At 41.5% G+C, this 14,155-nt stretch overlaps 1 protein-coding gene across 4 annotated transcripts in view; it reads left to right on the forward strand.

Annotated features, from left to right (window-relative positions):
- Window positions 1–14,155, forward strand: part of smg1 (SMG1 nonsense mediated mRNA decay associated PI3K related kinase) — a 153,376-nt gene that overhangs the window by 51,846 nt on the left and 87,375 nt on the right. For all 4 annotated transcript variants that reach the window (XM_070900928.1, XM_070900929.1, XM_070900931.1 and 1 more), the window contains 10 exons: window positions 1,039–1,136; window positions 2,483–2,656; window positions 3,396–3,620; window positions 4,269–4,370; window positions 6,115–6,384; window positions 7,156–7,286; window positions 8,197–8,358; window positions 8,505–8,623; window positions 8,712–8,799; window positions 8,927–9,028. In XM_070900928.1, coding sequence (XP_070757029.1) covers window positions 1,039–1,136; window positions 2,483–2,656; window positions 3,396–3,620; window positions 4,269–4,370; window positions 6,115–6,384; window positions 7,156–7,286; window positions 8,197–8,358; window positions 8,505–8,623; window positions 8,712–8,799; window positions 8,927–9,028 — 1,471 coding nt within the window. The remainder of the gene's footprint in view (window positions 1–1,038; window positions 1,137–2,482; window positions 2,657–3,395; window positions 3,621–4,268; window positions 4,371–6,114; window positions 6,385–7,155; window positions 7,287–8,196; window positions 8,359–8,504; window positions 8,624–8,711; window positions 8,800–8,926; window positions 9,029–14,155) is intronic.

Raw genomic sequence — 14,155 nt, forward strand, 5'->3', positions numbered from 1 at the left:
ACTGTCTGAGGCTGAACCTTGGTGTCATATTTGACCCTGAGATGAGCTTCCGACCATATATCTGTGCCGTCACTAAGACCGCCTATTTCCACCTCCGTAACATCACTTGACTCCTCCCTTGCCTCAGTTGATGATCTGCTGAAATACCTCATCCATGCCTTTGTTACCTCTAGACTATTCCAATGCACTCCTGGCTGGCCTCCCACGTTTTACCCTCCATAAACTTTTGGTCATCCAATACTCTGCCCGTGTCCTAACACACTAGTCCCATACACCCATCACCCCTGTGCTCGCTAATCTATATTGGCTCCCGGTTAAGCAATGCTTCAATTTTAAAATTCTCAATCCTTGTTTTCAAATCCCTCCATGGCCTCAACCCTCCCTATCTCTGTAATCTCCTCCAGCCTTACAGCCCTCCAAAGATATCTGTGCTCCTCCAATTCTAGGCTCTTGAGCAATCCCCAGTTTTAATTGCTCCACCATTAGTGGCCATGACTTCAGCTGCTGAGGCCCTAAGCTCTGGAATTCCCTGTCTAAACCTATCTGCCTCTCTACTTCTCTATCTTCCTTTAAGACGCTCCTTAAAATCTACCTCTTGACCAAGTTTTTGGCCATCTGTCCTAATATCCCCTTGTGTCTTGGTGTCAAATTTTGTATGACGTGCCGGTGAACCTCCTTGGGATGTTTTAATATGTTAAATGCATTATATAAATACAAGTTGTTGGCTTTTAACAGTGAACATAGTTAATTGAACTGCTAGTTTGAGATATCTGTGCTATCAGCAGGTGTTCATGCCAAGAATGTTAATAGTAAATTGTCATTTTTCTAATTGCATTATGCTGCACTTGATATAATAGTCACTAATGTTTTTGTTCAGTTTGATTGCTGACTAGTGTCTTACTAGCTTTTTTAAAAATAATTTTCATACCAATTTTACTTTTATGGTTCTTCTATGAAGGTTTTGCTTTTTTGTTTTAAGGGCTCTTGTACAAAATAAACTAAAACCTAATGGGGTTTATTTTGTTATTTGTTCCAAAGGTTGGCTGCAGTGCTTGGAACAGTTCTGGGTTGCAGATCTTGGGTTTTCCACAACCCTTCTGGGGCAGTTTTTGGAAGATATGGAGGCTTATGCTGAGGTATGGTAGATATACAGTTTTTCAAGTGTGAAAATGAGGTGTATATTCAATATAACAGGTCAAATTTTCCCATTTGCTAGTCGTTTCCCCACTCATTGTCTACATAGAAATAAACATCCAATAATTTTGGTTGAAGTAAACTGTGCTCCACATCTTTATATCCATTATAAAATGGGTAATTTTCTATTGACTTTTGAAACTGCTGATTATTTAGATCCATAGTTATCACAATATTTACTGTCAGTGGAAGCTACCTGTTTGTTCAAAATATGAACTCAAAATTATTCATATTGGATCCAAATTTCAAATGTTTGAAAAGCCTTTTCTTTTGCTGCAGTTCTGTGGTACACAAGATATTTGTCCATAAAAGTCAGTCTCTTGTAATTGCTGGACCTTTGCGCCACAATAGCGAACACTTATTATTGCCACTCAAGTCCTAGGAGGTTAATGGTGCTTGTGAATACTGTTCTAGCGACATCATAATTAATTGGGACTTCAGCGCTGCTCCTCCAGAATCAGTGCTGAAACTTGGAAATGATCATTATGCAAGCTCAGCCCTCAATTAAACACAGTGGCAATGGCCAATTTGCTGCATTGTCAGTTTTATCGCCGCTTGCAGGAACGCCATTTCAGAAATGCACTGGAGAATCTAGTTCAATAAATCCATTACTACTAGGACGATAATGAGCTGCAGTTCCCACCGCTTGCACTATCCGCGCTTATCACTGACAGCTGGTTATATCGGGCACATGGTGCTAACCATTTGTCAGCACCATAGGTGTCAATGACAAAAATAGCGCTTAAACATACTAAGCCCGCCGACTATGTCGGGCAATCGGCTGTTCGCAGCTCGTAAAAGTGCAATTAATTTAGTGATGTGTCTGTCATTCTTGGTTGTTGAACGGTAGCGCCCAATGAAACTGACCTGTGTATACTGTGGCCTGTCTGAGTGCTGGAGCCGTTCCAAAGCTTCTTGGATTGCCACTATTGTTGTTGTGGCGTATGATGATGTATTTACCAGCCAACTTTGGCTTTGGATCATAAGAACATAAGAATTAGGAATAGGAGTAGGCCATCTAGCCCCTCGAGCCTGCTCCGCCATTCAACAAGATCATGGCTGATCTGGCCGTGGACTCAGCTCCACTTACCCGCCTGCTCCCCGTAACCCTTAATTCCCTCAGTGTGGGGTGAACTACTGTCTTGTGGCAATAGTCACCAATAACTCAGTTGTCACAAATTTCCGGCCAGTGTGCTCTGCCTATTGAATGATAAAAGGATCCATAAAAGATTGTTTTCTTCATAGCTTCTAAATGGTGAACGAATTGACTAATTATTTGCATTTACAGGACCTTAGTCATGTGGCCTCCGGGGAGTCTGTTGATGACGATATTCCACCTCCTTCAGTCTCGTTACCAAAGTTAGCAGCACTGCTAAGGGTGTTCAGCACTGTAGTGAGAAGCATTGGAGAACGCTTCAGTCCGATTAGAGGACCTCCAATCACTGAGGCTTATGTGACAGATGTAAGAATGTATTTCGATCAATTTTGTACCAAGCTTTTTTAGTTCTTCCCTTACTATGGGAAAATAGAATTTAGCAATAATTTTTCAGTAAAAATTCTGTTTTTTTTGATTAACGAAAGAAAGACATGAATTTATATAGCGCCTTTCATGACCACCGGACACCTCAAAGCGCTTTACAGCCAATGAAGTACTTTTGGAGTGTAGTCACTATCGTAATATGGGAAATGTAGCCAATTTGCACAGCAAGCTCCCACAAACAGCAATGTGATAATGACCAGATAATTTTTTTTTGCTTTGTTGGAGGGATAAATATTGTCCAGGACACCTGGGGATAACTCCCCTGCTCTTCTTCGAAATAGTGCCATGGGATATTTTATATCCATTTGAGAGAGCAGACAGGGCCTCGGTTCAACATCTCATCTAAAAGACGGCACCTCCAACAGTACAGCACTCCCTCAGCACTGCACTGGAGTGTCAGCCTAGATTTTTATGCTCAAGTCCTTGGAGTGGGACTTGAACTCTCAACCTTCTGACTCCAAGCCACAGCTGACACCTTAAATTTAGAAGGATTCACAAAAGCATGGCAAGCAGGACTCACTGGATCAGTAGTAACCTAGTTTATTAGATCTAAAGTCGAGATTATTTCTTTATCCAGCTCCATGTTCACAAATCTCTACATACGTACTGGATTATAATGCTTAGTGGGTCTTGTTTAAACTTTGTTTTTCTTTTAATCTAGGTCCTCCTCAGAGTTGTAAATTGTGTAACCACGGCAAAACAAGTTTTCTTTTCTGAGGCAGTATTGACCGCTGCAAATGAATGTGTATGTGTTCTCTTGGGTAGTATGGACTCTGATATAGCCAAACATTGTGAGATTACCATTACTTATGGGTTGGATCAGCTGGACGGCTGTCAGATGTTTGGTGCTGAGTATATCATATCTGTCTTAAACCTGTTGACCCTGGTGAGTCTGCTTACATAATTGAGTGTTACATTTTTGTACCAGTTATGTGATTAGCTATAGTTGAAAAAATAACTTCTGCATCATTACATTTAAATTCCATAATAATATAACAACTTGTATTTATATTGCACTTTTCATTACCTCAGGACTTCCCAAAGCACTGCACAGCCAATGAAGTTCTTTGGAAGTGCAGCTGTGGTTGTAGGGAAACTCAAGCAGCCAATTTGCCAACAACTGTGTCCCACAAAAAGCAATGTGATCAAAGTTGAAGTAATCTGTTTTTAGTGATGTTGGTTGAGGGAGTACATTTTAGCCAGGACACTGGGAGAAATCCCCTGCTCTTCAAAAAAAAAAAGTTCAGTGGGATCTTTTACACCCACCTGACATCAGCTGGGGCCTCAATTTAACATCTCATCTGAAAGAGGCACCAAGATGCCAGCCTTCGTTCAAATAATCTAGAAATGTCAACTCAGATTTCATGTTCAAGTCTGTGGCGTGGAGCTTGAACCCACAGCCTTCTGACTCTGGCAAGAGTGCTGCGATTGAGCCAAGAATGCCACCTATAATAATAAATTAAAAGACTGATCTGTTAAGTCTGTTATCCTATATAATGTGATAATTTGAAAAAAATCTAATTTTGTTTTCCAGATTGTGGAACAAATAAATACAAAATTGCCAGCATCATTTGTTGAAAAATTGTTTTCACCAGATTCTAAGTTACTTCAGCTCCGTTTTCACAGGGAAAAAGAGGTAAGGCTGAGGTCAGATATAGGAGTTAAATGTGGTCTTTAGTAATGTACGATCCTACTCTAACAGATATGGACATTTCATGTAGTATGTTGGTATGCTATGGACATTGTGAAAATGTAATCAGTTATTAGATCTCTGCTTACTGTTTATACTTGTAGGTAATTTTGAAGTTGGCTTTTACTGTAAGTTTCAAGATTAATTTTAAATGGGAATACATGTAAATCTTGGAAAGGAACACTACATGCTGAGAATTTGTGTTTTTCAGCTTTTACGGTTGCCTTGAATTTCAATAGGATGCTATGTGTAGAAATTAATAGTTTTCATTTTTAAATAGAATGGAATATTGTACATGAGGCAAAACATTTGTTTTTACTGTTGAGCTTTACAGTGAACGTGAAGCTGGGACCATAGTCAGGGATCATTTTATTTATAGAGATAAGATGCTTAGGGATATCCAGAATTCCTACTGACAGTAAACTGATGTGTTTGAGTTAAAGGAAAGATCAGTTTTGAGCCTGGTGGATATATGACCAGTTTATATCATTTGGAAATATTCTACAAACTGACTGTTTTCAAGTGGTTTATATCGTGATCAGGTTATTCTGGAATATTTATCTGCTTTGTTTATGCCATGAAAGTTTTGTAAAAGCAGGACATTTTGTAATAGTGAAGCACTTCACTGGAATTTTTTCCCATGGGAAGGAGAAGGGGCAGGCATATGTTGCTACAATAGGTTGCTGGTCTGAAGTAGCACATCAAATTCACTGAGCAGTTGATGTTTTGCAGAGATGCTTGGAATGTATACAGAGCAACGATAGCATCTTGTACAACAAGATCACTGAATGATTAGTGTAGAAAAAGTCAATTCCCAATCTTCCCCTTTCATAAGTACTTAAATGCTAATGCTCCCCTTTTATTTTTGCATAAAGTATGAATTATTCAGATATCCTTTCAAACTACTGAGCAGTTATTTCAAAGCTTTGGTAACTGGCTGCTGTCAAGTTATGTTAAAATTTATACAGTATGAGCCATTGTATCTTTAACATCGTGCACTGAGTTCAGTGTTTCAATTGCTGTTGAAGTATGTTTTCAAACTGCAAATCCCCCATTGTAATATGAGAAAACAAGCATAATCTGTGTTGCTGTCATTAATTTTTTATCGGCTGCATTTGAGCAGCAAACTGAATTCTTGGTTCTGAATACTGTTTGGAATTTTTTCCTGAGTGGCTATTGAGGCAGTAATGCATTTCTAATCTGCTAAGGAAATGCACCCAATTTACGACTGTCAAAATAAGGGGAGTGAATTTCCTTGTGGTTTCTCTTGCAGTGCTGCTGTAAATTTGGTGACATCCCATTGACATGTGTAATTGGTGTAATTGCACCCAAGTTACGGCGGCGCAGTGGGAGAAGCCCTGAAGAAATTCACACTCATTGTCTCAACAACTTGCCACCTTTGTGCTGTTAGAAACTAGATTGCTGCAGTGTAGATTGGATGAAAGTAGAATGAAAGGCATAATATCCTAAATTTCTGTTTCAAACATTGTACCAATCAGAGAACACCTTTTACTGATTGATTTATACTTAGATATTTTTTATTCAAATATATTTGGTGAAATGCTCAATTAAGTCTTTCTGCCCAGATGATACTTGCAAATAGGGATCTAATGCTGTAAAAAAAAAAAAATGTTTTATCGTTGTACAACAGCAATATTTTACATAAAACTGTCCATCCTTTCCTATCCAGGTTGTTTCAGCAGCACAGTTTGTATATCAAGCTGTGCTAAGCCTGAAGAATATTCCTGTCTTGGAGACTGCTTACAAACTTATCTTGGGGGAAATGACCTGTGCACTGAACAGTCTCCTTCAAGACCTGACTCTTCCTCTGGTCTGTTCAGAGATACAGCATGAAGCTTTCAGGGACATAACATTCAAAGATGAAAATGCAGAGTTTATAATACTATTTGATTTAAGTGCCCTTACTACAATTGGAAATGCAAAAAATTCATTGATTGGTGTAAGTATTGTGCTAATCTGAAAGAGTTGAATTAATTATGTACTTGCATGCCTCCTGGTAAAATGAAACTAGTTCTGTGACTGAATCTTTTCTCCTAAACTTTCTTCACACCCACTCCAAAATCTCCCTTTCTGAGAGGGGTAAGCTGGAGATCTGCTTTAGTCTGTATGTCAGTCACTCCGGGGTTACATATAACACTGATTCTAGGCAACGACTAAATGCTGCACAGTGGCTTTCTGCGCAGTACATACGCAGAACGCTTCCGGGTCATTGCCCCGCAACCGCGTCACACCATGCGACCAGATTGAATAGATTTGCGCGTGCGCACAAAAAACCCGCGTAAAGCCAGCTTCGGGGTCGGGACCCAACAGCGGCATCCATCTGGAGCTGTGGGGAGGAGAGACACGACGGGGGAGGAGGGCTAACTGCTTTATTTTTCCATACTTTTCCTTTCCCATGAGAAATGCCTTGCCCATCACTCTCCACAAAGCCACAAGACTAGAAATGTTACCATCTGGAAAATGGTAAGCAGAATCTTGCATCCTCCCTGTCTGCCATAATGTGTTTCAGTGGCTTCCAGCCCTAAAATGTACATACGGTTATAAAGGACCAGTGCTTTAAAGTCTACATTTGAAACCTGCAACGCTGTACAAATTAAGTAGCAGCAAATGTACATTTTAATTTCAGAGAAATTTCTGTGCAACTTATTGTGGGATAATTGTACATTTGGGTTGCAAATTATTTTCCTTGTTTTGTGCCTTTTCTTTACAGATGTGGGCTCTTTCCCCCACAATGTTTGCCCTCCTCAGTGATAACCTTACAATTGTACATGCCAATCTTGCAGTTCATTATCCTGCCATCCAGTATGGAGTCCTGTACACACTCTATTCCCATTGTACAAGGTATGTTGAACTTTGTGTGTCTGTTCTTGGCAAATTAATGTAAATTCTTTGGATTGTCCTTTCAGAGTCTCTTTACCATATGTGGTGTAATTTCCATTAAATATTTCTCACATTCACTGAAATTAAATGATATTCTAACTACTGAAGCTATTTTCCATTTGAATATTAATTTATGTTCTTGGATGGCGCAATAACCAAAAGCAGTACTGAACTCTTATTTCTTCATTCATTTGGGAGAAATTGACCATAATGTCCACTCGATTTATCTAATCATCACTGCTTGCCAGATTAGTGCAAGTCATTATGTTCTTTGAGAATTACATTCAGCAAACAGTGTTGGGAGGCAGGGACTAGTCTGACCTCCATTGTACTCTGAAAGTGGTGTATTATTACTGTGTAAACAACAGTTCCAAACAACAAAACAGGTTGGGAAAGCTTTAGATCAGTGTATTGTCGGGTATAAAGGTTCACAGCAGCATATGGGCATGCAGCAAGGAGAACTTTGAGTACTTTGGACCAGAAGGTAAAATAAAAACTGCTCACTTATTGGGCAAGTATCTCATACTCCAGAAGATTGCCAGCTTCACATGGGTGCCTTGACATGCACCTACCAGGCCTTGCTTGTACTGTTGTATTTTATATTTTAAAAATGAAATTGTATAATTTCATACAAAGATATAACCATTTTTCTACATTAAAGATGCTATTTAAATGTTACATAACAGTATGAATTCAGTTGCACTATCCACTTTTCTTGGCAATTTGAGCAATTTCATGCAGTTTACTAAAATTGCTCATTCATTATTTAACTGCCTTTAGAAATAATTGTGCTGTCATTTTTGATACATTTGCAAAATCCCAACCAGTTTCCAAAGAAGTAGAAATTGTTCAGTTGGTTTTATGTTTGCAGGCATGACCATTTTATATCCAGCAGTCTTAGTTCGTCGTCGCCCTCTTTGTTTGATGGTGCTGTTATCAGTACTGTCACCATGGCAACCAAAAAACACTTTTCCATCATACTGAATCTTTTAGGAACATTGCTCAGTAAGGATATTTTGAACCACGATGCAAGGTAAACTATCTTTTCTGATTGCTTTTTATAAGTTGAACAAATACATTTTTGATCAGAATTTTTTTCATTGTAAATTTTACATTGTATTTAGAAATTGTGTACTAGGCTTCACTTTCTTTTAAACCTATTTTTGGATGTCTCATCAGGAAATTATTACTAACCTGGGCATTAGAAGTAACCATTTTAATGAAGAAATCGGAAACTTATGCTCCCTTGTTTGCTATCCCATCTTTTCACAAGTTCTGCAAAGGGTTGTTATCAAATGGTAAGATTTCTGTCAATCAATAACTTTTGTTTTTCATATTTGTAAACTATGTTGGAACTCTTACTCTGCTTTTTTTAAAAAAAAACAGCTGTTCACGAAGATGTTTCTATCTGCTTGCAAGGATGCAGCAGCCTACAAATTGTTTCTACTTCATTGCCAAATGACCTCTTACGAAGGTATAATTTTGAATTTAAAAAAAAATATATTAGTTGCACTTTGACCTGTGTGAATTCTTTCAGTGCTAATTATTTATGAGCCATAGCTGAAACTCGCAACTTTAATAAAGTTAGCTTTTTTAAATAGGTGTGTTGATGTGTGCCGTGTGCAACTTGTCCACTGTGGAGTTCGTGTTAGACAGGCTTTTGGGAAACTTCTGAAGACTATTCCTCTGGATATTGCTTTAAGGTATGAATGACTTTAAAAGAAAATCTTTTAAGCATGTCTTTAATTGTTAATTTGAATGCAGTTCTCTTTGTTGATCTAAAGATAATTAGACTAGTTGATTCACGAGCCAGTAAACTAAATATCTGTATGAGTTGGATAATCCAGAAATATTGCAGTCTAAATTGAATCAGCAAAGTACCATTCAGTAAATTGCCATTGTTTGCTGCTTATTCAACTGATTTGCTGCCATTCACACTTAGCATTTTGCATCTTCCAGCATTATAGCTGAAAGCCTGTGCTTCTGCTGTTTTAACAAACTGGTAAAAGTTCAATCCAACCAACAATTTTTTTTAAAATTGGCAAAAATAGCTACCACTGGACCCTCTAGTTTGTTTGAAGTGTTGGTAGGTGGGATATGCATTGTTGAATGTAACCAATACGCCATAACTCAGATTATGTTTATTAAACTAGTAAACAACTTTTGCATTCTAACATAATGGTGCTAATCTGGCCAATTCTGAATCCAGTTTCTTAGGAACCAAGTTTCGGCCTGAGTTGCTCCTGTTTTTTTGGAGCAACTGGTTTAGAATGGAGTATCAAAGAAATTTGAATTCTCGGCATTTAGTTTGCTCCAGTTCTAGTCAGTTAGAACAGGTTCACTTTGGAAGAGAATTTTTTTTTCAAAAGGGGGCGTGTCCGGTCACTTACGCCTGTTTTCAAAGTTTCGGCAGTGAAAACTTACTCCATACTAACTTAGAATGGAGTAAGTGAAGATTTTTGTAAGTTCGAAAAAACCTTGTCTACACTTTAGAAAATTGGGCGTAGGTTACAAATTAGGTGTAGGGAACGAGGGGGATGGGGGGGGGGAGGGAAGTCATTAAATTCTACAATCAATCCTTAGTTATACTTAAACAAATATTATACAAATAAATCCAACCTGAATAAAAATTTATAAGCAAAGAAAAGATTAAATAATCCATGTTCCTACCTGTGTGAAACAGCAGCAGCCTTCGAGCTGCTGTGCTTCAGGCAGGCCTTTCATGTTGGAGACAGGCAGGGGTGGCGTCAGTGTCTCGACGGCAGCCCCAACAGCGGCAACAAGCAGCCTTCGAGCTGAGCTGCGGTGCTTCAGGCAGGCCTTTATTCCGTTAGTGGCTGGCCGGCAGCCGAAGAAGCAACACGCACCCAGCTTTCCAAGGGGGTTGAGGCCATTCGGCCACGCGATAGGGGCGGCGTCAGTGGCTCGACGGTAGCCGAAGATACAGCAGCAGCCTTCGAGCTGTGAGGGGGACTGAGGCCATTTGGACAGGGAGAGGCAGCCACAAACAGTTTTATACTTAAATCTGCATAATGGGCGCTGCATTGTCAACACCACGTATTATGCAATGGTTCGCCATCAATTCACTGCATAGAGAATTGATTGGAGCTCACCGCACCAGGAACGTCGTAGCCCGTAGGTTGATGGGCAGGAGACCTTACCCACGACAACAATATCGAGCCAGGCGCTCGTACTTGGACATGAGCGAGGCTGATTGTATGAAAAGGCTGCGTTTTCGCAGAGAAGTTGTCACAGATCAGTGATATGGTGAGAGCAGATTTTCAGCCCAGAAGCGGAACGCCAAGTGCCCTGTCTGTTGCAGTGAAGGTAACAGCTGCACTTTCTTTCTATGCCTCGGGATCATTTCAGGCTACAACTGGAGATGTGTGTGCCATCTCAACGTGCAATACATGCCTGCATTTACCAGGTCACGGCTGCACTGTATGCACGAAGGAATGACTTCCATCAATTTCCCAATGACCGCACAAGCGATCCATGAGAGGGCTGTGGACTTCTTCAGGATTGCTGGCTTCCCAAAGGTACAGGGCTGCATTGATTGTACCCACATAACCTTGCGAGCACCTGTGGAGGATTCTGAGCAGTACCGAAATAGGAAAGGTTTCCACTCTATCAATGTGCAGCTCGTGTGTGACAACAAGCATCGCATCATGTCAGTCGATGCGAGATACCCTGGCAGTACCCACGATGCGTTCATCCTACGCGACAGCGTTCTATCTGACATGTTTGAGCAGCAGCCAGAAGGGCAGAGCTGGCTACTGGGAGACAAAGGGTACGGCCTGACCACCTGGCTCATGACGCCCCTACGCGTGACACGGACAGAAGCTGACCGTCAATACAACATGGCGCACATTGCGATGCGCAGCATCATTGAGAGGACCATTGGCATATTGAAACAGCGATTCCGATGCCTGGACCATTCTGGAGGACAGTTGCTATACTCTCCTCAGATTGTCGGTCACTTCACTGTTGTGTGCTGCATGCTTCATAACTTAGCCATCATGAGGCAGCAGGAGCTGGTAGTGGAACCAGAAGACCTACGTGAGGGTCCAGTGCATGATGATAGTATTACGGAAGAGCAGGATGTGGATGATGACGATGATCAGGAAAGCATGCAAGTGCCTGATGCCGGAGCATGAGGTCGGAGGAGGGCTGTCCATCGTGCCCCTTTAATAATTGCGCGAGCCTTGCACCAGCAGCTCATCCGTGAACGCTTCAACTACTGATGCCTAAGGGCTCTGCGACCACTTTTGCGCATGGACATGTTTATTCTTTGCAGTTCCTACGTTGTGTTGTGTTAATAGAACATGAAACAGTTTTAATGAAAAAATATTTTATTGAAAAGTTAATGTCACTAATATATTTGTTGTATCAAACTATACTTTTTAATATGACTCTTGAAGATCACTTGAAAACCCTGAGATCACTTATAAGTTGTAAAGTTACAAAACTTACAGTTTCAATGTGAAAAATCTTACACTCTGAAGAACACTTAAACTTCAGGATCACTTTTTAGGTGCAAAATTAAATAAGATACAAAAAAATTTGAGAGCATTTACACTATAAGATCACTTAAAAACCATAAGATCCCTTATAAGTTGTAAAGTTACAATACTTACAAAACAATTTCAATTTGAAAAACTCTACTACAGCTACATCAAGAACAAAAGCAGCAAAGAAAGGCTGCAACCATGTCTCGTCCATATCTCAGTGAATGTTCACTTCCTCATGGGGGTGTCATTTGATTGGCCGGGCTGTGTGCCCTTATTGCAGCAGCTACCTCAACCAGGCCCTCCCTGATGGCCTGTGCCGACACTTGCATGCCCTCCCTGACAGCCTGTGCCGTCGATTGCACTCCTTCGGACATTCCCTCCCTAAGTTCCCGTGTCATTATTGCTATTTCTCCCGTCAGGACCGTCACCTCTTCACCTACTGCATTGACGCCACCGATGAGTGATCGGGTAAGCTCATTGGTCTCCATACCCAATGCCACAACCTGATCCGCATCTGTTGCACGCTGCATCTCAGGAGAACGTGTCTCCAATCTCCTTCTCCTCTGCCTGGGTCTGCCTCATGGCACCACTACACTGGGAGGCGCAGGCACGGACGGTGGGACGCTCGGTGTTGCAAGCGGCACCACTACACAGAGGCGCAGGCTGGGACTGTGGGACGCTCTGTTCCAGACGGCAGAACTAGAGGGAGAGGTTCGGGCTGGAACAGTGGGATGCTCTGTGTTGCAGACGGCAGCACTCTAGTGCGAGCCGTGGGCTGGGATGTTGGACGAATGGGTGTAAACTGCTCCATGATAGCAGCAGCAGCAGCACTGGGACCCGCAGTGTCGGAATCAAAACCATAGTCCGTGGAACCAGAGCCTATGCGAGAGGGAGGCGCAGGCTCGGACGGTAGTGCACTGACTGTAGAATGCTGCATTATACCAGCAGTACCACTGGGACCTGCAACATCGGAAGCAAAACCATGGAAGGTGGAACCAAGACCTATGCTAGGGGTTGAAACTCTGATGCCCCTTGATGGGGGCTCATCTACATTAATGTAGAAGCTCTCCCCTGCAGACATTTCAGTCATCGCTGCCATCATCCAGTCTGGTTCGTCCGCAGCTGGTTGTACTGGTTCTTGTTCTGTATCCTCAGGATTCTCAGGGTTGGCAGCAGCGTCGTCGTCGTCATCATCATCATCATCATCATCATCATCATCATGTTCTGCAAAATACATCAGAACAATCAAATGTTTAACAGCAAGGGAGGGGACCGGATGGGTGGCATGAGTACTCGCACATAGCAGGTTGATTTAAAAGGCCACGATGCATTTTCAGGACTTGCCCTCTTCCTCGCGTGCGGGCCCAGCTTGTGCTGTACCGATTGCTTTTCTCCATGTACGACTCATCATAGCAGCTACCCTTTGTTCCAAGGGTGTCAGTGGATGCAGATTGGGCATGCCTCCTCCTGTCCGAGTTGCCTCCCTTTTGTTGTGGGCCAATTTCTTCTGCAAAGAGTAAAATATAACTTTTTACAGAGTGTGTCAGTCTGCAAGTTGGGACATACAGATAGCCAGGTTACAATTACGATTAAATTAAAACTGGGAAATATTACTTATACTAACTACTTGACCAAGGTCGTGCCATTTCTTTTTACACTGGTTTCCAGATCTCATGGTGCACACCACTGCGCAGTAATCTTCTTCAACTTGGTTCCACCGTTTCTTCATTTCTTTTGGTGGCACTTTTATGCGACCACTGTTGCTGGTATCTAGCTCCTGCCATCTCTGCTCAGTTACGTTGACTAATATCTCTACTTCCTCATGCAAGAAATTCTTTGTTCTTGGTGGACGTTGATCCATTGCAAAGTTGAATTGGCACTCTTATTTCTCAAAACACACAGTCCTTAATTTACATGCACCAATGCAGCACCGGTTCTGCAAGTTTAGAAGTGAAAAGCTGAACCCACTGATTTCAGCAGGTGATTTATTCAACAGTGCTGCTAAAAGCACTCCCTCACACACAAAAATATCTCAAAAATTAAATTACAAGCCTTTCCAGGGGTCCAGGAGACAAATCTTCACTTTTTCTCCAGTCCCTTTAAAAATGGCCGAGTGCCAATGTTTGTTTCACACTGCACGCTCCAGCGCGCACGCGCAGAGTTGCCGGCATGACGTTGGCTCATTTGAATTAGACCCGCCCCCCACTGCTTAGAGAATTGGCGCGAGTGTCTTGCTCCGCCCCCCGCTGTGATGTGCGCGCCAAGCTGAGTTAGAACTCCAAGGAGCTGGGGAATCTCGCAGTTTTTTTCCTGCACATT

This window comes from Pristiophorus japonicus, chromosome 15 (genome assembly GCF_044704955.1).
Source record: "Pristiophorus japonicus isolate sPriJap1 chromosome 15, sPriJap1.hap1, whole genome shotgun sequence".
NCBI lineage: Eukaryota > Metazoa > Chordata > Chondrichthyes > Pristiophoridae > Pristiophorus > Pristiophorus japonicus.